At 34.9% G+C, this 26,424-nt stretch overlaps 1 protein-coding gene across 3 annotated transcripts in view; it reads left to right on the top strand.

Annotated features, from left to right (window-relative positions):
• Positions 1-26,424, top strand: part of UBR3 (ubiquitin protein ligase E3 component n-recognin 3) — a 105,527-nt gene that overhangs the window by 29,110 nt on the left and 49,993 nt on the right. For 2 of the 3 annotated variants that reach the window (XM_080600922.1, XM_080600921.1), the window contains exons 8-24: positions 873-1,101; positions 5,272-5,451; positions 6,145-6,278; positions 7,934-8,020; positions 8,622-8,687; positions 8,777-8,866; positions 9,717-9,845; positions 9,923-9,975; positions 10,648-10,781; positions 11,281-11,368; positions 12,853-12,992; positions 15,085-15,181; positions 16,852-16,993; positions 18,450-18,554; positions 19,286-19,459; positions 21,131-21,591; positions 24,483-24,571. In XM_080600922.1, the coding sequence (XP_080457048.1) occupies positions 873-1,101; positions 5,272-5,451; positions 6,145-6,278; positions 7,934-8,020; positions 8,622-8,687; positions 8,777-8,866; positions 9,717-9,845; positions 9,923-9,975; positions 10,648-10,781; positions 11,281-11,368; positions 12,853-12,992; positions 15,085-15,181; positions 16,852-16,993; positions 18,450-18,554; positions 19,286-19,459; positions 21,131-21,591; positions 24,483-24,571 (2,398 nt within the window). Of the gene's footprint in view, positions 1-872; positions 1,102-5,271; positions 5,452-6,144; positions 6,279-7,933; positions 8,021-8,621; positions 8,688-8,776; positions 8,867-9,716; positions 9,846-9,922; positions 9,976-10,647; positions 10,782-11,280; positions 11,369-12,852; positions 12,993-15,084; positions 15,182-16,851; positions 16,994-18,449; positions 18,555-19,285; positions 19,460-19,688; positions 19,719-21,130; positions 21,592-24,482; positions 24,572-26,424 lie in introns of all 3 variants that reach the window. The other variant, XM_080600920.1, reaches the window with a different exon arrangement.

Genomic DNA, 26,424 nt, shown 5'->3' with positions numbered 1-26,424 from the left:
TTTTCTTCCTATTAAGCAAAGGAAGTCCAGATAGTGTTAATTCAGAAATTGAAAGTACTGAGTGCGAAGTGATTTCAAAGCTGGCAGATAAGCACATGTGTATGTGCAGTGCAGCAGGTTGGTTTACAGTGTAAGTTAAGGCTAATGGGGCAGCCCAGGAAATTGTTCCAAGACTCATACGTATCGGTCGACATATTTAAATACTGATATGATTTTAGAAAAAATAGTTGTATGGTGAATAGCAAAGCTTGTTGATGACTCAGTTATTTAGGAGAAAGCACTTAATTAAAAAAATAAAGCTTTTAATAACGATTTATTAAAAAAGAAATAGGATACTCTGACAGTAGATGAAATTCAGTGTTAAAATGTCATCCTTGACAGATGAATGAAAACCTTACTCAATAGGTAGATGATTACAAGTGATCAAGTTACTGCCATTTTATTAATTACCACTGATCTCATTGTTTGTAGTATGTCACTTTGGGACATGGCACCCTGTTTTAGGATGTTAAAAAAAAAAAAAAGATAAATTAATATTAGAACATTATTACTTTCACAGGTATGCTGTGACCTTACGTTTCTTGTTTCAACATTTCTGTGTTTGTGGGTTGTTTTTTTCTCTCTGTAGAATATACATAATGAGAAAGTTGGATTTTGAGATTACTTAATAATATTGGAACCATAAGTTACCCCTCTTTATAGATGTCTTTTCGTGTGTAGTGTTTCAGGAAAAACTAGACATGGGACCATCAGTTTTGGTTTGCCATGGTAACTTGGTGTTTCAAGGATGTACTAATAGTACTTTTGTAAGAGAGTATTTTATAATGAAAGGAATGGTGCTTGTTAACATCAAATTTTTTCATAATTTTCAGATTGCTTTTACCAAAACTTTTGTTCAGCATTATGCTTTTATTATGAAAACACTGAAGAAAAGCCATGAATCAGACACTATGTCTAATAGAATTGTGCATATCAGTGTTCAGTTGTTCAGCAATGAAGAACTTGCACGCCAAGTAACAGAAGAATGTCAGCTGTTGGATATTATGGTCACAGTTCTATTATATATGATGGAAAGTTGCCTTATTAAAAGTGAATTACAAGGTAGGTTGTTTTTTCTTGTTTCCATAGATAGTAAATAAATTGGTTCTATAGAAAGTTTAATATCTTTTTTTGTAAATTCAGTGCGTTTTCCCTTCCATCTCCAAAACGCATAGGATATAGCAATATATGGTAGAGACCGAGTCTGAGAATTTCCTAGAAAACTTCCTAGAAATGTGGATAGTTCTCAAGAATTGATATTTTATCCTGTTTTGTAGGGTTTTCTTTTGTAAGAATGTTACATAATTTAGAATAGAGCACTATCTTGCAGGTGCTCCATTTGTTGGTTAAAGTGGATATATGCTATGAAGCTCGTTTGGATGAGAAATTACGTATGAAAACTGAGACTTTTATTCATTTAAACTATATTTTTGCAGTATTTCACAAACTACTTGAAGTATTTGAAATTATTTTTTTAACCTTCATAAGGATTGGTGGTATTAAGGGAGAATGATTTAACTTTGTTAATATTATCATTTGATCATGCTTTTAGTTGACAGAGTGGCAATTTGAATTTAAATTAGTGTATAACTTTTATAGTGAAAACAGCAGTCTTATTTCTGTTTTTTTTCCTCGTTTATTTCTTTGTTTCCTTCTGTTTTATTCCTTGTTTTACTTGTCCTTATCTGAAGATGGTGGCACAACAAATTTTATTGACTTTTTTGTGCTTTCCTGTACCGAACAGACCGCAAACGTCTCAGCCCTCTTTATCCTAGTCTGAACTCAAAAGTACTCTAGATAGGTTGAGTGTTGCTGCTAGATAAATATCATCAACTTCTGCATGAAATTTGTTTTTTTTTGTCTGAAGTAATTGATCTCTTAGCCCACTCTCCGTATAGCCTAATACAGAATGCCTTGTACTGAAACGGGAAATTCCCCATCATCTAGCTATAACATGTGCTCTCTCATTCAGCTGGACCTCAACATGGAAAATTTTTCTGGTGCCCTACATGAGTTGTTTTATAGTTTGTATATGAAGTGATTTTTGCTAAACTAATGCCGTATTGGTGGAATTGCATTTAAAGCTATTTTCAAAGCATTTTCTGAAATTTACTTGTTCACTATGGGATGTTGCTAGCTTTCTGGTAATGGATCAGAATTTGCATCAGGGCAGAGAGAGGGGTATGACTGTGGTTAGGCAATATCTGGAGAAACTTCATGGTAGTTAATTATATAAGCTGGAGCTAGTAATTTAAATAACATCAGTTATTTGTCATAGATCTGTGAGAAAACACTTGTCTGTGGAGCAGCTCTCCCAAGGTGTGATGTTACCTACTTCCCCAGTACCAGTGGTTTGTCTTAGCTAAGATTCCATCGTGGAATCAGTCTGGGTGCTTCTTAATGTGCTCACAACATTTCCTCCTTGCTGCTTTGTATGTGTGGGGTCAGGCAGACTGTAAATTGCAAGAAAAATTTGAATTAAGTACTTTGTTTTGTTTCCTCTCGTTCTTATTGGCCTTCTTTTGCAGTTCTGTGGGCTTGTATCTTGTGTTTTAGTTCAAGGGATACCTTATGATGCTAGAAATAGCAAGAGGTCTGTTACAAGTCCATGCTGGTGAGATAAATTTAAAAGAATTCTGTTTGTGCAGCTAGTGGAAACAAGTAGGTCATTATAGGATCTGAATGAGACAAAACTTGCAAATCCAGCCAATGAATAGATGGAGAAAGTATGCTGAAGAGGAGTAAGGAGAACATATACCAAAAATTGAATCTGCTGAGGCATGTTTAATTTGCATTTTTCACTAATGTTAATTGTCTTTTGGAGACCTGTTAAAAGTATACAGTTAATTTAGGGTACTTGTGAATGCCAAGTGATTATGGACAACCTCTGTTACTGAAACAAAGACTTGACCTGGGAGCCGTACTGATGCCAACTTGGAGCACATTACTAGCTCTTCTTACTCCTCTCCCAGTGTGAAAGGGTGAGGATAAATGTGGGTGCAGATGGTAAAACTGTCTCCCCACAAAGACTGATGTCCCTATGCTCTTAGAGGGTTTCCCCCCCAGTACTTTTCTGCTACTGAACTTCTAATGGAAGAATTTATACCCCCACAGAAAATATTCTGGTAATGGCTCCTTCTTAAAAACAAGCAATCAAAACCAAAACCCTTTTCCTTTGACTGCCCTTACATAACCCTGACTTGCAGAGTACTCTGAAGAAGTGACTATGCCTTGGCCGACTTAAAATAAATTTGGATTTCTATCCACTTTAGTGGGGTGGAGAATCCAGGAACATGTAGCTAGCTGTTGGTTCTTTGCGAAGTACTTGTGTGGGTTCAGGCAGAGACAGTTGAGATCCTATCCTGTTCCTGGATAGGCGATGCGAGCACATGGGAGCCAGGCAGCCGAACAGCCAGACCTGGTTCCCTTCCTTTGCAGATGCACAAGATAACGAGTGATTAAGGAGCATTTGATCAGTTGTGGCAGAGAAGTGCTCTGTGCAGCTTCTTAAACTTCTGGCTTCCTTTTCCTTTTGGGAACTCAGTGAAACAGATAGGAGTCAGCTGAAGAATTTTGAGCTCTGTGTTGCCTTGTAACAAGAAAGTATCTGTTCATAGCTGCGTACAACACAAGCAGCATATTTTTCAGGATGAAATCTGATTCATTTTTTTCTAACCGTACTATGTTCTTGGGAAGTAAAATTTGTCAAGATCAAAATACTTTATTATTAAGTTAGAAAACCTCTGTCGAAATAATGGAGGTAAGAATGTTTTTTTGTTTTCTTGGTACCAGTAAATCAAGAAAATGAAACAACTTGGAGTAAAAGGAAAAAAGTGTGTTCTTCAATAGCAAAGGAGAGGAAAAAAAGTTGCTTACATATATACCAGGGGGAACTGGTCCAGGTACACGTGCTTCATTGGCCAGAGATTGGAGTCTCTTAACAGCGATGTCTTTTTGCTCTGGCTATGCCGTACTGCTTGTGGCCCTTCTGCCCACATAAAGCATAACTACAAGGGCCCTTTGGTGCATCTAAACTGGATATGAGCCATCCCCAAGGCTGACCATCAGATGCAAGATTTTAATTCTATTGGCTTGAGTTAGGATAATACCTGGCAAGGGGGGCTGGAAGGTTATATCCCATGCATCATGAAGCCAGGACCAATCCTGTTTCCTTACTGTTCTTTCTGGAGGTCCTTCTTATAAAAATCAGTCAGATTTATTTGACAGATGTAGAGCAGAAGAAGTACTTCTGTGATTCAGGGGAAGAGACTTCTCCGTTCTGCCCTAATTTCTTCCCTCTTCCTTTTGGGAACCTGCTCCTGTCCTACTCTTGAAAAACTGCATAAACCCTCTTTCTGTCCCAGATTCAGAGTGGAAATCCTTTTCTGTCTTTCTCCTCAGACTCAAGATTTGGTGTAGGTTTTGATCACCAGATTCCCGTTTGCATGCTGTAAGGTAGCTTGGTTACTGGAAGCATGTCAAGTTCAAAATTGGTTTCACATGTTCATAGAAGAAATTGTGTTTGGTCTTTTTGTGCATCTTGACAATATTCAGAAAGGCATACCTGTGATGGTTTTACTAATGCATCTATTAGCCTGTATCGCTTGAGTATCAGCACTACTTCCACTAGGGCACCAACTGTCAGTTTTGCTTCTGTTAGAAACTAGTTGGAAAGCTTTCTTAAAACAGTAAATTTGGCACAGTGTTTTCTTCAGAGAGGAGAGGAAAAGAAAAAATTTCTGTCAGGTGGCTGTTGATGAGCGAGCACAGAGGGAAGAGAAATTTGCCCACCCTGTTGCATAGAGCTAGGGACAAAGTCCAGACATGCTGGAGATCAAGTTTCTTTGCTTGGCTGGACTCTGTGATTTCAAGAAGGCTTTGATCTATGCTAAATGCTCCCAAACAAGCAAGTGACAGATTCTCATGTCACTGGGGTGACGGTGAATATTAGGAGTTTTGGTGCAGCTACAGTTCAAATGACATTTTAAAGGTTATGATCTTGTTCAAAGTATGGGTATCTCCGACTAGAGTGGCATCTATGGTGATGAGTCCATAGATAGGAAACTACCTCGAGTACCACAGACTAAATAACACCTTTCTGCAGTGTGTGTGTGTGTGTGTGTGTTACCACAAGATGACAATAAATCCTAATTGTTATTTTTGTGTTATCCAGTAACTTTATTTTAAAATTGCAAAGCAGAAGAGTGTGTTGTTCCCTCTTTTTTAATCTAGATGAAGAAAATAGTTTACATGTTGTGGTGAATTGTGGGGAAGCACTACTGAAGAATAATACTTACTGGCCTCTCGTTAGTGATTTTATAAACATTCTTTCACACCAAAGCGTGGCAAAGAAATTTTTGGAAGATCATGGTCTTTTGGTAACATGGATGAATTTTGTATCATTCTTTCAAGGTATGCGACTTTTAAAATCTGTACAGATAAAAGTATGCTAAGACAGCTTAATGTTCACAGTAGCAAAATCCTTATACTGTTACATGTAAATGTTTCACTAATATTCTTCAAGTGCCCTTTTCTGGAAGGGTACAATATATTCTAGAAACCAGGTAGATTTTCTAGGAATAAAAGATGTAATGGATGAACTGATTAAAGAGCAGTTGCATCATACCTGAGTGAGATTCATGGTGCCACAATTGTTAGGTTGAACTTACAGTGCAATTCATAACTTACACTGGAAGTTTTACTGGTATAATTCTAAATTTAAATATTGAGTAAAATCACCTGATAAACTTGGATCTTTTTCTACATTTGCTGTGAAGATGCATGTGGTTATTATGATAGAGTATTTTATATGTAATATACATTTTATATTTATCATGAACTTTTCAATTGGTAAATGTGCCTAGAAAGAGTTGCAGATATATTCCATCCAGAAGTTCATTGACTGAGGGTTAGGGCTGCTGTCCATGTTAGCATTGCCAGACAAGCAAGGGCTGCAGTGGCTAGCCAATCTATAGCTGTTGCTCTTTTTTGATCTACTCCTGTTCAAACTGCTTGTTCCAGAAGTTTTGTATAACGCTGAAAGTACTGCATTCCATTTTGGCCTAGTTGGATATTTTTTTTATAACTCTGCTTATCTATTTGAAGGTATGAATTTAAATAAACGAGAATTAAATGAGCATGTGGAGTTTGAGTCACAGACGTACTATGCTGCCTTTGCTGCTGAGCTGGAAGCCTGTGCCCAGCCAATGTGGGGTCTTCTGTCACATTGCAAAGTTAGGGTAAGACCAACGTTTCTGTCATTATTCATGTTTTATTCATGATATATTTGAGTTTTCAAATCTGAAAGTCCTGTCTGTTTTGTATTTGAAAAGATTTGTTTCTTGCTGTCTTTGTCTACTGAATATATAATATTGTGATCAACCCATATTCACTATGGAATCAGTATAGGATTCATGCTTGTACTTAATTTATTATTTCCAAAACTGGGACCACAAGTTTGGGTTAGGATTAGGGCGAACTGACTGTACATATGGAATAATGTCTAATCTGATGAAGAACTTGATAGAGATCTCTGACCCATTCTGCCTTTGTTCAGTGGGAAGGGAGATAAATAAGTTGTCCCTAAAGGGACTATAATATTGATTGTGTCTACATATAGAAGGTTCCTTATGAGGGGGGGTGGAGTAATTATGTTTTTGTATTGTTTTAGTAACAGCATGATGTAAAAGCCTCTTAGGTTATGACATCTGTTCATCTCCTAACTAGAGGAAAAAGTTTTTACTGTTTTCTAGACTCTAAGTTATAAAAAATAATGGTGAAAATGGAATCCATTTCGTTATAGGAATATTTACATGTGTGGAAAATAAGCACCTCTTTATAGAGAATTTATGGTTCTTTTTATTAAATAATAAGCTAATTTCAAAGTTAAGTATTTAAGATTCGTAATGTCTATGAGACAGTAATACCTGAATTGAACTGTGCACTGAAAAAATGCACATGAGCACACCACCCATTTTATTAAACAGTTAAAATTAGGCAGTTGCAAAAGCTTTTCTGTGATATAAATTATACTGATACAGTATGAATATACCAATATGTCTTTCGAACACTGAATTACAACTGCTGTTTTTTCGAAATACTTTTTTTTAGCTTAGGGCCAGGGGGGCTTTTTTTTTGTTGTTGTTTAAGACCTATCACTGTTTGCGTGAGAAGGGTGTCATAGCTGTCCTCAGAGTATGAGGCAGGTTTAGAGTCTGTTTAGGGAGAAGGGCAGATTAAGGGAAAAGTCTGTAAGAAATGAGGGTTTCTAAGTTCCTCTGATGGCAGAGCACTTTGGTTTACATCCCCTTCCTCCTTCCGTTCTTGTGTGCCCCTGCTTTGCTCCTGGAGGGCAATGCGCACCTCTAGACTTGAAATACATTTAATCCGAAAAATATTTTTGTATTAGGGCATTGTTATAAAGTTATACTTTATTATACAATCATAACAAGGTTTTCTTATTGTTAAAATCTGTGTAGAAGTGTTTTGTCCTTACGTTTCATGTGCATTATGTTAGCACAAGTCTGTAAAGATGTTTCAGTAGATGAAACTTACAGGATATTAGCAATTCCTTTAGATTGCATGGAAAGACTTCTTTTAATGCTTGCATTTTGACTTTTTTGGAAAAAAAAATACAGAAATTAAAACCAAACAAACCTGCAGCTAATAAGAACAGCTGGTAATTCTGAAGGTGCCTTATTTCTCACCATTAAAATGCTCAGCATCTAGAGTAGCATTGAAACTATCTGAATACTTATCAATTTCTGTATGATGGGGGCATAAACAGTAATGTAAAAGTATTCTTGAAATAATCCTGTGCCTTCATAATAGGAAAACAGAGACACTTACTGACACTGTATTGGCTGCTATAGTACAGTGGTTTCTCTTACTGCAGGAAACACAAGAATACACAAGAAATGTTGTCAGATACTGCCTTGAAGCACTTCAGGACTGGTTTGATGCTATCAATTTTGTAGATGAGGTATGTATCAATGGATTTAAGCAAGGCACTGCGGAACTCTTCTTAAACTTCAAGGGTTCTCCAGCCATGGAGAACTCTTCAAACACTTCTCCAGCCCCAATTAAACCATTATTTGAGGTATTGATTGAAAAGGGGTTGCCTTGCTGAAATCATATTTTGTAGTTAATAGTTGCAATGTAATCTAGGATCCTGTATTTCTGGAGTCTTAATGATTTAAATTTGCTGGTGCAAACTTAATATGCGTGAGTCTTCACAGAAATGCTGCTGTATTACTTTTCTGCTGAATGTTGTGGCAGGACAAAAGTCCCCTTCAATATAGTAATGGGGAGGCAGCTTTGCTACCTTAGCAAGGATACTCCTTCAGTCAATTCAGGGTGTTGTTACCTACTGGGGGCTTAGTAAGAGACTATCTGTGGGAGTCTGAATAAGGGACATTTCTGAATCCTCAGAAAGGGCAAGGGAATTAATTCATATACTAGGTTAGTGGAAAGTAAGTCCACATGCAAGATACTGTTCTTGGTGATTGTGGCAAAGACACTTACAGGTGTGTGGCTTTTTTTGTTTTATACGTGATGTTAAAATATCTGTATTTTATTTTCAGCCAGCTCCGAACCAGGTTACTTTTCATTTGCCACTGCATCGTTACTTTGCAATGTTTTTAAGTAAGGTAAGCACATGTTTTTAGTTGCGCAGAAGATGGAAAATCGCTGTTGAGTATGATTATTCAGTACAATCTGTACTTGCTTTTGTTTCTAGGCTGTGAAGTGCCAAGAACTAGATCTGGATACTATCTTGCCGGATCAGGAGATGCTGATGAAACTAATGATTCACCCACTTCAGATTCAGGTATGGGCAGGCTTCTGTCTTTGATGCAGATGTAGAGATACACAATAAAATAAATAAATAATAATAATACAAAAAAACTTATCTGATTATTTTAGCCCTGGTAATTTGAACGTATTTAGAAGTATTTAATAAGGGGGAATATTAATTGTAAAATATCAAAATAAGCGATAATTGACAATATAATAAATAGAATATACTGAGTTGGATGAACTTTGTTTCACCTCCTGTTTCCAAAATCACATGTGGTATTAGTCAACAATACAATTTAGAGAAGTGTGATGACAATATTCACTAGATCACTTCCAAAAAGGGTATCAGGATAACCAAATTTGAATACAGGAGTTTGTTCATGGAGTAGCTATTAGTGGAGTGCAAGTTGAAAAGAAAACTCAAACTGAAAATTCAAAATGAATTCAAGAGTGGATGCTGCTGCAGCATTATTCTTATTTATAAAATTTTATTTTATGTAAATGATATTGAGCAGTATTTGTAATCACTACTTTTATACCTAACTTCTTTTTAACCATTGATAACACAATGTTTGGAGTCCTTTTTAAGATTTGGGGGAAGGCAGTTGTGGGGGGAAGGGAAGGGAGAGGGGGGAAAAAATCACTGCATTGGCTTTGACCACTTTCGTTGTCTGAAATACATTCTTGTATTGAGATGTGGTATCTGTTTCGTAGACTTGCACTCATTCCTTTTCATCCCTGACTCACTGTGAGAAGTAAATTATTATTCAATTACAGTATATGTGTGTGAATATGTATAATAATACACTGATCTGCTAACATAGAATTGTACAGCTGTATTATCAATTTTTTTATATGTTTTTTTCATTTTTCCTGAACAGGCAAGCCTTTCTGAAATTCATAGCAACATGTGGGTTAGAAATGGCCTACAAATTAAAGGACAGGCAATGACTTACGTGCAGTCTCATTTCTGCAATTCAATGATTGATCCTGACATTTATCTGCTGCAAGTAAGTTTTCTGAGAAGCCAAGGCAGTGTTTGTTTGAAAACAAACTACTAAATGAAGTTAATTTATTCTTTCCACAGGTCTGTGCCTCTAGGCTTGACCCAGATTATTTTATTTCATCGGTTTTTGAAAGGTAGGATTAAAAGATTAATGTTCTTGGTCAATGTTTTCCTCGCTGTTGACTAATTAATGCCATGTGAGAGAAAAGGTGCATATCTGATAGTCTTTAGTGGAACAACTTTGCCTAGCCAAAACTGATACATAAATAAGGACTTGGGATAAAGAGCTATCTCATATCCTCAACTTTATACATGATTGGCTTTTGTTTTATGGTAGTGAAGCTCAAGATATTATGTTTACTGAGTGTCTTCAGAGTGTGAGGTAGTGTTTGTGGGTTGTGGTGGTTTTTTTTTTCCTTTCACAAGTTCATATGTAAGCTCTCAGAATATGCTAACTGAAAGTAGAAAATAAAACTGCAATGTTAAGAGCCAGAGAAAGGATGTCTGCTTTCCTGGGTATAGAATAAAATCGGGGTTTAAAAACATTAATTGGTATTAACTCCAATATCTTCGTAAATACAAGGTGTTTTCATGTGGAGTAAATAGCACTATAGCGCATTCCACAGTTCTGTAAAAATCTGAAATTAACAGTTTTCATATCTGTTTGCATATTCCTGCATTACATGTTTTTTGTTTTGTATTAATTTAGAGCTGATTTAGATGGTGTCCTGAGTTAAACAGTACATTTAACATTAGTATTTTAATGTTGGAGAACAATGTTTCTGACTTTGCTCTTTGCTATGTAGATTTAAGGTGGTAGATCTGTTAACAATGGCATCACAGCATCAAAATACAGTTCTTGATTCAGAGCATGAAAGGTCCATGTTGGAAGGAGCCTTAACGTTTTTGGTCCTTCTGTTAAGTCTTCGTTTACATTTAGGTAAGAACCACTGCTGTAGGGATACTCATATATAAATAATATGGCTGTGCGTTTTCAAGTCTCCCAGCCTTTAGTAGCTACAATAAAGCTGATTAGCCAAATACTAAGAGTGTTCAACACATGGTTTCATTCTCACCAGTTACTGAATTTTAATCCCTTATGAATTAGAAATGGACAAAATATGTGGAGAAGGAGAAAAAAGGCTTTAATGAAATTAAGTGACTTAGTTGTGTGTGATTGCAAAAAGATTTGTTATATTTTTTCAGAATGACAGTTTCAGTTTGTACTTGTTTATTCTGTTTGAGGTTATGTCCCTTTCACAACCTTTGAGTGCAGCTCCCTGTGCGCAGCCCCTTCCCATATTTTGCTGTATTTTTATAGCACTATATCATTACTTAATGTTTGTATCAAATATATCTTGTATTGATGACAGATGTTTGCTGATTGTGTGTTTTTAGGTCATGGTGTTTTAATAGCTTTTTTTACTTTATTGTTCTAGGAATGACAGATGATGAGATCCTCAGAGCAGAGATGGTAGCTCAGCTCTGTATGAATGACAGGACGCACAGTTCATTATTGGATCTCATATCCTTGGAGTATATTAACTAATACGGGTGAATGAAAATGACAGGTACTGGAGAGTAGTGGGATTTGGGAGCTTGAACATCATGTTTTCAGCTTATGTAATTATAACAAATTTTGTAAAGATACGTTTGCATATATGTATTGTCAGCAAAAGCATTTGTTCCAGCTTTGGTCTTTTGTACAGAATATGCAAGACTTTGTAATACTTTAAAATAGTTTTTGATACAAAATATTGAACTGATATTTTTTTATTACTATGGTTGTTGTTTTAACACTACAAAAGTCAGGTGAAAGGCAAAATGTCTGTTTTCCAATAACACTGTAGAAAGTGTAACCAAGTGTCATGTTTATCTGGTTTTTAGCCTTTAATTATTGTTAATTGTATCCTATTATAAAAAGAAGCCACTTATATTAGCTATTGCTTTTTATATCAAAAGCTAAAAATGCAGATAATAGCAGTTCCGAATGCTGCTTTGAAATTAAAGTGAAATGTATCTGTTTTGGGGGAAAGTATCTTGCCTGAATAAGAACAAACTCTAGATCTTTCTGCACAATAATAAGGGTTCACATCCCAGAACAGTTCCATACAAATAGACAGGTTTTACTGCTGTAAATGTTAAGCTGCATAGGCAAATTAAATACCTTGCAGTGTTTGCCCAGTGGCTTGCAATCCAGTGGTAGGCATTAGGCAAAATACTAGGTATTATAAAAGTAGGAAAGGAGGAGTCTGAGAGTTAGAAATACAGAATATGGATTCTGAATTGTTACGGTAAGATCCTAGCAACTCAGGATATATCATATACAATTTTATCTCTGTTTATTATATTTTCAAAACCAGTTTCCATTTAAGTTATTTTCATATGTCTTCTGTGATGTTCCCAATATTGCAATTTCCCATTCTTGATTATTTTTCCTAAGCGATTCACCAAAGTATGTAAAATAAGTAAATCTGTTATATGAGCAGTCACTTATCGCTAAGTGGAAGTTCACTTATTTGCAATTGCTACTTGTGATTTGTGGTATTGTCAGTAGGCTGATTAAGTATTACTATCTAAAATGAGAAGTAGCCAGTCCCAGATGGAGAATTGCATGGTGTGTGTGGATACCAAGCTATTTACTTGCTTGTTCTGCACCTAGCTGTAAATGCAAAATAGTCTTGGTATTAAGAGAGCCTAAGTGTCCATAAATGGTGGAAAACACAGAAACTTGTTTATATACACTGGGGTTAGTAGTTTTGAGTTCTCACTTAATACTTATCTTTTGAGTAAGCATGTAACAATTGGCTTGGTTTAAAAAAAAAAACTAGACGTAGACACAATTGGTTCACTCTGGTAACCATAGCATTTGGAGCATACAGACCTCTTGTGGTAAACACAGAGAACTGCCCAAGTGTGACCTCTGAAATTAGTGAAAATGTTGATGGAAGTAAAATGTTGTGTACTGTAATTAAGTGTAACGTTTGCTTTCCTTAACAAAAGCATTACATTCCAGAAAACCCCAATCCTAAAAGTGGAATTATTCCAGGAAGCTTAAGCTTTGAATCAGTCTTGTCGGCAGTTGCTGATTTTAAAGCTCCTGTTTTTGAACCTGGAGGTTCCATGCAACAAGGAATGTATACACCAAAAGGTATGGTAATCAGTGTGCTCTTATAATACTCACTAGTAAGAAGCTTAAGCAGTTTTTTGTTTCTGTTTCAAACAAACAAAAATGAAAACCCCAAAACAACAACAAAACTGACCTCTCCATTGTTGTTTATTATATTTATATATTATAATCATACAACTGTATATTTTATAATTACATAATATTATATATTGATATAATATTATATTTATATTATGTTTTTTATTATATTTAAGAGCATTGCTAAAGCTTCTTAATGGCTTTTACTTCTACACTTTGTTGTAGAGTAAAAGTGAGCTTCTAGTATTAACCAGGTGTCCTTAGAAAGTATGGGAAAAGTGAAGAACTGAAGGATCATGTTATTTGTATTTCACTGATCTATATATTTAATCATTCGTGTGATTACTGAATGTGTCTCTTTTTTTTTTTTACTGATAAGTATTTACACGAGCGGGGTATCAGTGGCAAAGACTTTCCTTTTGAACCTGCTCACATTTTTATAATTAAAAATATCATGATACATAATTCTTCTATCTTGTTTAAATATCTCAGTCTAACGTTTTTCACAGTCAATAGTGAGGCTCTAGAACAAAGTTCAAGCTAGACCAGGTACAGAATATTGTTCTATAATTCTACAGTGCATGCAGTACAAAAATGACAAGCTTTTTCCCCAACCGGCTTTCCATCTAAATAGGATTCAACAGTGTTGATACATCAAAGGAGAGGAAGAATCTAAGAACTCAGTGTTCCATTACTGTTTCCTGTCACTGAGCAGATAAGCCTCCTAGGAATCTGAAATGCTCCATGTGCTCTGGTTGTGCTTCAGCTCATAGCAAGGCTGAAGATGAATTAACTCCTTCCTCCCTACGGGATGACTTGAGAACTGACAGTGTTGGGTCTGACAATTTGAAGCTGTTTAGTTTGTAGGCAGTTTTCTCTTTTGCCTGTGGAAACTTGGAAGAATGTTGTAAATGCTGACATTGTGTTATGCCTGCTGGTGGAGCTAAATTTCTGTTATCCCTTGTTTTCCTTCTTGTGTTGAATCTTGAGTTCATATTGCTGTGTCACAGGAGCTAAACACTTCAAAACAGTTTGTAGAGTGGGACATCTTAATTTGCATTTAGGTTGGAAACTTTCCATTTACAAGTCCATAAGAATTAGCATTTAAATGGAATGTGTTTACTAATATTCTGCTCAGACTTCTTTATTTTTGATTGCTCTGAGAAGCCACTCAGCATATTTCTTTAAAGCTACAAAAGAAAATGGGAATAAGTAAGATTTAAATGCTAAAATAATGCTTATATGCTAGTTAAAAAAACGAAGGCAGGTTTGTAAATGATTGATCACGTTTTTTGAGAAGGAACTTGGCTGTTGTCAAGACTGAATGAAAGATTATGTTAAGGTACAGTCATTTGGCTCACCACACTTAATAGTTAAATATTACCTACCTGCTATCTGCTCTGAAGTCTTTAATTCCTCATTTTCAAGTGTGCATGAGCTTATCAAGTATCAACTGAAAAATAATTACAACCTTTTGTTAGATATACTCTGAAATAAAAAGGAGTGAAGCAAGATGCATACAGAAAAGTACAGAGAAACGTGTTTTGTGGCTGCCTTCATTTACTTAAAATTGCTTAAATATACTTCAAATTAATTTGAATTAAAAAAATCAAATCCTCTGCATGTGTTTCAGCTGTCTTTTTATCAGGAATGTATCATTCTTCCTCCTCTGCTCCCCACATAGTGAAGTGCTATCTAACAGAAAACAAACCTAGAAGACAGTAAAAATAAAGTTGCTTAATAGAAAAGATCTATTGCCTTAATAATTAATTTTCTGTTTTGGAACTAAGAAAAAATATTTTTGATGGTGAAAGCATGATGTCTAGATAAGTAGTATTACTCCATAAGTAGGAGTAATTATTAATATAGGAAGTATGAAATATTGTTAGTAAGAGTTTAAAAAAATATGTACTATGCTGAAAAAATGATTATATAATAGAAAATTACATAATTAATGCTAATTAAGAAGGAACTCTGGAATAAGTTGTAATGTCTATAAAGAGAATTTTAACGTGTGACTTATTTTAAACAACAGCTGAAGTCTGGGATAAGGAATTTGACCCTGTAATGGTAATACTCCGAACAGTTTACCGTAGAGATGTACAGTCTGCAATGGACAGATACACAGCCTTGTAAGTTGGATCAGATTTAGAAATGTTATGTTGTTCACAGCAAAATATTTTTTGTTTTGTTTATCTTTGTTTTTGCTGCCTGGGAATGTTAACGATGTTATCAATGTTTTCAGGTCTCAAGTTTGTCCTTGAGTGAATAGCTTATAAATTTATAGGCAGTGTAATGAATAGCTTAGTCTGATACTCTTCCATAAATGTTTAAAAATATATCTGAAGTGATACACACCAAGTAGTGAATATAATTGCAGACCAAATACTTAATCAAAAGTTAGACTTCAAAATCAGTTAAGTCACTTAAAGAAAGTAGCCTTTTTGTTTTATTTTATTTCACATTTAGGTAAATGGAACATAATATTACAGCCTTTCTCCTGTGAGGAGAAGCTGAGACTGCTCAACCTGGAGAAGAGGAGATTTAGGAGGGATCTTATCAAGGTGTATAAATACCTGAAGGGAGGATGCAAAGCAGACAGAGCCAGGCTCTCTTTTCAGTGGTGCCTGGTGCCAGGACAAGAGGCAGTGGGCAGAACCTGGAGCACAAGAGGTTCTGTCTAAACATCAGGAGGCACTCCTTTGTTGTACATGTGTCAGAACTTTAGAAAAGGCTGCCCAGGGAGGCTAGGGAGTCCGCTTCCTTGGAAATCTTCAGAAGCCGCCTGGACATGTCCTTGGGCACCTCTAGGTGTCCCTGCCTGAGTGGGGGGGCAGGACTGGATAATGTTCAGAGATTCCTTCTGCCCATAACCGTTCTGTGCTTCTGTAATGGGTGTGTTGAAATTATGTTCAAGACGATGCATTTATTTCTGTATATTCATGTATGACAGAAACCATGGGATAATTAAATGAGTTCTGATTGAAATACTGGAAAAAAACACTCATGGGCACTCTTAAGTTCTAAGATGCAACAAGATTTGGTCCTTGTTCTGTCCCTTACATTCTATGCAGTACAACTTCTTACCCTTACAGACTGGAATTTCTACTAATTTTATCTGGTTCTCTTTTATTTCATAACTTGGGAAATAAAGACCAGGTTCAAAAAATTCTTAGGATAATTTCACTATACTTGTTTTCTGCCCTTGTGCTTATTGTGTTAAGTCAAAGACTCACTGTAAACATACACTGTAAGTGATTTTGAGAAAGTTAGTAATGCTAAGTATCTGCATTGTCTAGTGCACTGGATTCCAGCTCAGTATTAGAAATGTGGATCCACATTGAATTTAACACTTAAGTATATTTGGCTCTACCAACACAGTCATATCTATGAAGTTAGAAATTATGTCTAGCATTTCCTGCTGTTGCCTATAACCCAATACTGCAGGTGAGAATTTTCTATGTTTGATGTTTGACTAATACATGGATTTTAGTGATGTGAAAAGTTTTCTCGCTCTTCTATTTGCCTTTTAGAATGAAAATAGAATTCTTAAGTTCGTAGCAGTAGTAAACAATTTATATAGCTTTATAAATGTCATTTCAAGCAGTGGTAATCCACAGAAAAGTAGGACCGGACTCTGTGTATACTTCCAATTTTTGGAATGTTGCTTAGAGAAATTAAATGGCTGAGAAATAGTCGTCAGTTCTCAAGTTGGTCTGAATAAAGAGTGCTGCATGGGCCTGTAACAGTGACAGCTGTCCACATTATTGCAGTATCTAACATAAGTCTGTTGTTTCAACAGTTTAAAGCAAAGTGGTAAATTTCCTGGCAACCCGTGGCCTCCTTACAAGAAGAGAACACCACTACATCCAAGTTACAAAGGTCTCATAAAGCTTTTACACTGTAAAACCTTGCACATAGTGCTGTTCACACTTCTTTACAAGGTACGGTTTTAATTCTCATTAAGTCTAGTATTTTACTTCTACTTCCTAGAGCAGGAGTGCTTAGAATCATCATATTTTCATAGATTTTTTTTGGAATAGTCAGGTTCAAATTTATATAACTTTTTATTTTTGTTCTTAGGAGGAAATGCTTTCAATTAGAGTTGTTCTTCCTCTTGCTAATTGAGCCAAAACAAAACAAAAAAACATAAAACGACATTAAAATGACTGAGGTGGTTAAAATCCATATAGTGTATCAATGTTGTTTTGCCTGCCTAGTCTTTTCTTTTTAATTGATGCTTGTGTCTCACAATACAACTTTCAAAAGCACATGAAATAAAATTATATATATATATGTATATAAAATAAATAAAGAAATAAAGATAAATAAATTAACTACTATATAACTACTATATAACTACTATATAACTACTATATAACTACTATATAACTACTATATAACTACTATATAACTACTATATAACTACTATATAACTACTATATAACTACTATATAACTACTATATAACTACTATATAACTACTATATAACTACTATATAACTACTATATAACTACTATATAACTACTATATAACTACTATATAACTACTATATAACTACTATATAACTACTATATAACTACTATATAACTACTATATAACTACTATATAACTACTATATAACTACTATATAACTACTATATAACTACTATATAACTACTATATAACTACTATATAACTACTATATAACTACTATATAACTACTATATAACTACTATATAACTACTATATAACTACTATATAACTACTATATAACTACTATATAACTACTATATAACTACTATATAACTACTATATAACTACTATATAACTACTATATAACTACTATATAACTACTATATAACTACTATATAACTACTATATAACTACTATATAACTACTATATAACTACTATATAACTACTATATAACTACTATATAACTACTATATAACTACTATATAACTACTATATAACTACTATATAACTACTATATAACTACTATATAACTACTATATAACTACTATATAACTACTATATAACTACTATATAACTACTATATAACTACTATATAACTACTATATAACTACTATATAACTACTATATAACTACTATATAACTACTATATAACTACTATATAACTACTATATAACTACTATATAACTACTATATAACTACTATATAAAGCTCAAGGCCTCCTACCTTTCTTGGTGTCGGTAACCTGGAAGGTCATACAAAGGAAATTGGTAGGTAGTGCTTTGAGTTTATTCATATGAGACTTCTGTTTTCTTGCTTTACCTCCCAATTTAGGTTACAGATGTCTGTCATGCTTTTGGAAATTTCTGCTTTTTTCCTGTAATAGAGATTGTGGGAATATCAAAGATAAAACCTTTTATGATGCGTCTGTCTATTTTTCTGCCTAGATATTAATGGATCATCAGAATTTGTCAGAACATGTCCTCTGCATGGTTTTGTATTTGATTGAGTTGGGGTTGGAAAATTCTCCAGAACAAGAATCAGAGGAAGAGGTAAGAAGGGGTTTGTTTTTTTTTTGGGGGGGGGGGGGGGGGGGGGGGGGGGGGGGAGTTTTGTCTAATGATTCAATATTTAACAAAAAAAAAAGATGTTTACTAATTTTACCATGTGGTTTAGAACAAAACATTTTTTTAAGCAGGAATCAACTAAGCAATAAATATTAGAAAACTGCATGCTCATATGAAGAGAAATTTAGTATCTTATGTTGAAATGGTTTCTGTACTGATAACCTGGCAACACAGATAAGTTGCATCCTTACTATTATGTAAATCAGTTCTTGAAATTGATTGGAAAAAAAACCAAAGGAATTTAATCTAAAACTTGGTTAAATGTCTAGATTTTCAAATGAAACCATTATCACTGGACACTTAAATGGTCAGTGATATTTTTCTTATGACTAACGATCTGCTGGTTTTCTTTTTTTTTTTGAGCTTGACTTGTGTATAGTTTGTATTAATCTTAGGTTATGCAGCTTTGTATTACCCTATGTAGTTTCTTTTGCTTTTGTTTCATAGTGTTGATAACATATTATATATTTATTTATCAGAGCTGTAGTCCTCAGGGTAGGTATCAGTTATTATAATTAAAAGCTAGATGGGCTTCAGTGAGGTACATACTATTCACATCTCATGAAGAGGTGATGGTTTCTGCAGTACAGTTATAAAAGCTGCATAAATTATTGTGACACATAAGAGAAAGTACACTTTTTTTTATTATTTTTAAGGAATCTGCAGGTGGACAAGAACGTTGCCATGACAGTTGGTTTCCAGGTAGTAACTTGGTTTCTAACATGCGTCACTTTATTAACTATGTCCGTGTAAGAGTACCAGAAACTGCTCCAGAAGTGAAGAAAGAACCACCTGCAAGTACCAGTTCAGATGGTTTAGCTTCATCACAGGTAAGTATATAAAAAGCAATGGTCTCTTTCCTATTGCCTATTTTTTTGTCTCTTTTTGGGGGGAGGGGGGGGTGTAGGCTGTATTTCTTACGCTTTTTATAAATTTCTTAGGATACTATTTTTTTCTCCAGTAATCTTTTCTAAGTATACTGATAGCAGAAAGAAATTGTTTCACATATCTCCTTCCAAATGATATATTTAATGATTTTTTCTGTCCTCAATCTACCAGTGTTCAAGGCGGAAGAGCCTTCAGAGAGAGGTAGATCTGTGTGCAGTTTGTTCTCCTAAGCAATTAACTAGCAACATGGCTTTAATTGTTCTAACCTTGATGTTCAGTGGAATTTTCTAATTTTCTTGAATTTCCTTTTAATTTATATTGAAAGGATTCATGCTTTTTTCATATTTTTGATTTTAATCTTAGGTAATAAACTTTTAAGGAAAAAAAAGTCCTTACATTTTTAATACATATTTTCAAATTAAAACTTCCTATCAAATATAAAATGTCATTGTTAGCTTACTGCTTGAGCTTTTTGTTTAGGCCTGGTTTTGTCTTGGCAAGATATCACTAACATTTAATAATATAAAGTAGTTCTAGCTTTCTCAAATCTCGGTTAGTTTAACTTTTCATTGCAAGTGCATTTGAAATGATTAATGGCAATAAATACATTTTTTTTTTTTTTTGGCAAAACCAAAAGGTTTGTAGCCAGTAGATAATATAATCTCTCTGTAAAGGCTGCTTTTGTATACAGCACTTCTGATTATTGTATGCTGGACGTAAAGAAAGATGTTGTAATGAAATGCATTAGATATTCCTTTTGCATGTTAATATTAGGGAAAAAAAATACCTTAAAACTTGAAGTAGGAATGTTAGATGCGATAGATTAAAACAAACAGGGTAGGTTAGGTGAAGTTCAGAATCCCATCTTTATACTTGATCTCTGAAGTATTTGGCATCTTTTGGTTGCCCAGACTTCTGAGAGGTGGGTAAGATGTTAATGAGTTTTGAATCTTATGTTCAAAATACTCAGGAAACATCTCCACTATGGCTTCAGTATATGTGAGTTGCTTCAATGTTTCCTTAATTTGGGAATGCAAAGAAGGGTAGCATAGAACAGAAACATCTGAATAGGCTCTGTCATTAGCGTAACTGCGCTCATGGGTGCTAGATAGCAAGCTCTGCTTGCAAATATGGGTGTGTGGTTTCTGGGTGTCACCTAATAAATCCACATAAGGTGGACAGTGCTCATGGGGATGTGCAGGGCTCATCTGTGTGAGATTGTGTTATGTTGTGCAGCAGTGCTCAGTAAACTTAGTAAACGATAAAGAAATGGCTTAAGGATACTCTTTCAGGCATATCTGTAATTTTAGTAAGAAACTACTCCTTGGAGAACAGAATTCTAAGTTTAACAAGAGTAAAGCCAGTTGTTGTTTTGTTATAGACCTTTTTTTTGTACTTGGCTTTTTATGTAGCTGCATATTTCAGATTTGTATAAAAGTATGACGTGGGGTTAATATTCTGATATACAAAATTTCAGTATGCTGTATTTCAGTAGAGAGAACCTTAAAATGTTTCATACATTTCATCCTAATTTAAAATATTTTCTGTAGTTTTATAAATGTATGTTGTTTATAATTGTATTTTTAAAGTTAAAATTTATATTTTTTTCCAAGAATTCGGGGACAGCTCAAGTGTTCAGTTTGGTTGCAGAACGCAGAAAAAAATTTCAAGAAATCATCAATCGGAACACCAGTGAGGCAAATCAAGTGGTTCGGCCAAAAGCATCGATGAAATGGTCAGCACCTGGTGCAACTCCACAGCTAACCACAGCCATTCTGGAAGTCAAAGAAAGTATACTGTCCTTGCTGATTAAGTTGCATCACAAACTGTCAGGAAAACAGAACTCTTACTATCCTCCGTGGTTGGATGATGTGGATGTTTTAATCAACCCAGAAATTCCAAGATACTCTCATGGTGATGGAATGACAGCAGTAGAAAGAATTTTATTGAAAGCTGCTGTACAGAGCAGATTGAATAAACGTATAATTGAAGAGATATGCAGAAAGGTGACACCTCCTGTACCACCAAAAAAGATTAGTTCTGCAGAGAAGAAAACTTTGGATAAAGAAGAAAGGTAACATTAATAAGAAAATAATGGGGTGGTAGAAGAGCAGTGTGTGTTCTGCATCTATTGATTGATATGGTGCTCAGTAGTGCTAGATTTATGTACGGGAGAAGCATAGGAATCAATTAATCAACTAACTTTCCATATAGAAAAGTCTAAAGTTATTTCTTTCCCTCTAGAAAAGTTGTGATATTTGAAAGTAACTATTGTGTGCACTTACATTTTAAGTTAAATTCTAGGGCTAACATAATGGTAAAAATGAATGTTTCCAGTACTTTGAGTCTGAGTGACTATTTTCCTCCCCTCAAATCCATATAAGAGCTGGGGACCTGTGGAATTTATTAATGAACAATGTGATAACTGAAGTGACTAATCTCATTGCTTATATAACATAATAATACATATAATTATATCATATATAATGTCATTGCTTATTATAGTCAGGCTGTAATTTTCACTTACTTTTTGTTTATTTTTTTTTCCAAGTCCAGTTTTGTATTAATGAAGATCAAGCAGACTGACCGTTCAGTGATCACCCTTTTTAGTTACTTTGACATATAATGACAAATTTGGCATCACTCAGGCAAGGGGTTGTCACTATAGAAACCAAAATACAGAACTAGAAAAGAGCCTGAGCTGCTTGCAGTATTTTTCAATTGCAGTGTCATATCCCTGTGGGCCATCATGGAAAATTACAGAGCTGTTCTGAATCTGTCAGAGTTTGTTTGTCTTCTTATTAAAGGCCTTTATTTACAGTCACTCTGCTTTCAGCTGAGACGTATATTGAGAAATTCCCAGGGAGAAATAAATAAAAACAGGTTTAATGAACGCCCTGATATGATCCTCAAAAATAATGAATCTTAAGTTTGTTGTAAATAGAAGTTATTTTGAGAAATGGTGGCAGTAAAATGTGACAGACAAAGGGACAGAGGTACTCAGATTTTTAAGGTGCCTTTAAGAAAACAAGTTCGAAGCTTTGACATATGAACAGGGCACTTCAGGGTAACAAGTTGTGTTACGTTAGCTGCTTTGAGCCTGTGCAAGTCTGTTTCTGTGCCAAGACAGTGGTGATTAGGCAGTACTGGGGACTAAAGAGGACTCAGATGCCAAGTGATTGTTCTTGAATTCCTTGTCAGTAACTCTAGTTGTCTCTAACTGGGTGGGAAAAAAAAATTGTTGTTAGTACTGATGAAAAGGATTTGTAGCACTGATAGAGCTTCCCTAGCTGCACTGGGGCAGTGCTGTGTGAAGTCCCCATCCATGGGACACAAAGGTTTTCACAAGCTCCGTGTGGTGAGCAGCTGTAGCGTGAGTTTGATTTTCCCCACTTGAATTTTCCCGTTTCCTCTGTCTGTAACCTCTTGTCAAAGCGTTACTTTAGGAAGTACTTCCTGGTACTTTAGGAAGAGGCAACTTGGGTAAATATGCATACTGTAGTGGGTAGATAGTGACACGTGTAAAAATATAGCAAAACCAGACACTGATGAGCACAGGAATGAGGAGATTATGCAGAACTAAATGTAAATGGTACATCCCACAGGGTATTTTAAAAACAAGGTGAAATGTTTCTATAAAAATAATAGGATACATAAATAAAACCTTGAAGGATTGGTTTTTAGGATATGAAGATGAAAACAAGAAGAGAACAGAAATGTAGTTTAATGGTCTTCTTATTTGAGACAGCAAGTGTTAAAAGCCATGCCATACTCAGGAAAAACAAATTAAAAGGGGAAAAATGATGGGATATTACTATGTATTGTTAATTTGTTACACTGCAAAGGAATAAAAGCAAATAGTACAAGTAAAAACTTATATGGTACCATACAGATTCAGTGGAGATGGAACTGGGAGCTGGACATCCCTTTGCAGGTTTGGATCAAGATCTTTGTGATATTGGCTTTAGAGTGAATATATGGTGAGTTGTACCATTGTGGAGAGAAGAGTAATTTTTCAGATGGCAGTGGGATGAAAAATAGGGGGCATATTTAAGTATTGTCTGATAAATAACTCACTGTTTTTGCTGAACTAACAAAAGATGTTGCTGTTCTGTAGTTAATGTTTGGAACAATAGAGGAGTTATAGAATAGCTGGTCATATTGCCTTGGATAGGTCACTAATACAGTTTAAGGACAGATGAGAATGTTTAACTAATGCCTTCCATTTGTAAATTTAGAGCTGTGTTAAACAATGAGGAAAAATTCAGTGAAGTCAGCTTGGCTCCAGAAAGATAAGGGCTTTCAAACTGGAGGCTATCTCAAACTTAAGTCAAGGTATAAAAACTACTGGTTGGCAGTGTCTTGGGTGGAAGTCGGGGAGAGGACACCAGTATGAGGAGCCTTAGATGGAAAAGAAGTTATTCATAATTGTTTCCCTTGGCATCAGGCTTGATGTCAAAAATGAGTGAGGTAGGCTTTATTATTATTATCTACCTGTAGAAGTTGGTTAATTTGTTTGTTCGTGAGTACTTGTTTTTGCGCAACGCTTGGCATTTCATTCTGTTATTCTTCCTTTGTGTAGCAGAAAGATAACTTTCAAGAATAAGGTCCTAGGTGGTGCTGGTGTTTTAGTTTGTTTTTCTGTTTTTAATGATACCAAGCCTTAATCTGTTAAGGATCCCTTGGAGATATTTTAGGACTGGATTTCATTATTTCCTTTCAGACTTTAGACCTTTTGCTGGTTTGTTTTTATTTCTTAAAGTCTACTTTTAGAATAATAGATTCTTTTTTTATTCTTGAAAATTAATCCCTTATTTAGAGAAAACTAGAATTTTTGAATGAGATTGTTTAACGTGGTAAGTGTAATCAACCTGACAGTATAAATTATTTTCTTCCGTTTTACACTTACTTCCCCCCACCTTCCTTTTCCACATCCTTCCACTCTCTTTTTTTTTTTCCACGCAGGCGACAGAAGGCCAGAGAAAGGCAACAGAAATTGTTGGCTGAATTTGCTTCAAGGCAGAAAAGCTTCATGGAAACTGCCATGGATGTTGGTAAGTTTTTGTGTTGTTGACTACTGTAAATTTTTTTCACGCAAGTATTCCTGTTACAAGTTAAAAGCAAACAAAAAGCCACACAAACTCTACCACTGCACTAAAGAATTATGCAGCTTAGTCATGTTTTCTAGAGCAGATAATACTGAGCATGTAATTGCTAAGGAATGAGCTAAATGATCTTGAAAGTACTTAAGAACAGCACATTATCTGAAGGAAATTATTTTTTTTTTTAGTACACAGTAGATGGTGTGATTACATTTTGTCTGTTGTGTTCTAAAGTATTTACTTTTTAATGTAAAACTTTCCAAAGTTAGTCTGTCTCTTCAAGATTGCATTTAATTTAAGATTTCACCATAGAGCATCAAATTTTAATATGGCAAAGGTTTTGTATTTTTAGTTAATGTATAGAATGAGGCAAGGATAATTTTCAGATGATCTTAGTTGCTCTGAGTGATGATGCTGTAGTCTGTGTCATTTACAGGCTATACAGCAAAATCAGTTGTTTTTCTTGAGGATAAGTTCTTTCGTATTTTGCTGTATAGAAACCTGTAATCTTGATTAGCTTACTTGTGTTTAACTGAGGAATGAAAAATACTTTTGTCTGGATTAATTCATTGAAAACTAGCACTTTTGAAAGATATGAAAAAGCAGGAATCTTTTATTTTTTCCTTAACTTTCCTCCTCTGTGTAATACGGACATGTTCTATTGGGAAAACATGAGAACACAACTGTTTTCTGGACATTGCACTTCAAAAATTTCATAATAGCTTCCTCCTGACTGCATAGACTGTCCAGTTTTTGCTCTGTTACCTTCTACATATGTTCTGTGACAACTGCTTTGCCATTCAAGCTTGCTTGGATGTAATTAAGTGAAGATTACGAATAGTTATGTCAATGAACTGGAATGGAACAGAATCCACTGTTCTGTCTCTAGCTGTTTGACTGCAGGACAAATGTAAAAAGTAGAAAAATAAACCAAGTAACATCATATTAAGAACAGTAGATAGAGCTCTTGAAATACTTGAGAATGGCTAGTGCGTGAAAGTGGTGTTAAGTAGTCACGCAGTGACAACTCCAGAGGCCTTGTAGCCTGCTAGTGTACCTGCTTCTACATCTTCGTTTTGAGTGTTTATCTCAGTGTGAAGCTATTGTTTGTCTATCATAATGTGGAACTTCATGCAAGAGATTTTGGAAATGTTGCTGCCTTTCAGGCTGAACTTGTGAAGAACAAAAATAAATCCCTCTGCTTCAGGTTAATGGTGGCCTTTAACAAATTGCTGTGATATTTGTAATGAAATGTGTATCTAAGTTTTATAATCATGAAATATTTCAATTCATTCCAGGCAAGCTACAAAGCTGTTTAATCAAATATAAGTTAATGAAAAAAAGTAAATTGGTTAATTTATGCATTATAAATATTAAAATATTTTGATTTCTGTTTGTAGTTTTGCTGTATCTGAAGTGTCCAATGTGATTTTTTTGGGGCATGCGTTTTGATGAATATGCAGTACCATCCTTTTGTTTCTTTCCTATCACATGCAATTGCAGCAGGACATCATTTTGTCCTTCAAGCAAGTGCTCCTTAGCTAGTTTTTAAAAAGGAGTGAACAGTTCTAATGCAAGGTGACATACATTTCCTAACTCTCAATCTTCCAAACCCGGATAGAAAAATAAATTAAGTACTGATCTCCTGAGAATATATATGCTGGGTCAGGGCAGAGACTATTAGCATACTAATGGTTGCTTTGATGCTAGGGGGCCACTCTGAAGCACAACGTGTACAGCAGGAAGTACGTTGACTACAGTCAGAGGTTGTAAACTATATTTATCATGTTTAGACACCTTTACAC

The sequence above is a fragment of the Anser brachyrhynchus genome (genome assembly GCF_964034855.1).
Source record: "Anser brachyrhynchus genome assembly, chromosome: 7".
Classification (NCBI taxonomy): domain Eukaryota; kingdom Metazoa; phylum Chordata; class Aves; order Anseriformes; family Anatidae; genus Anser; species Anser brachyrhynchus.
Note: the sequence above shows the minus strand (reverse complement) of the source record. Positions and strands in the feature narration are given on the sequence as shown.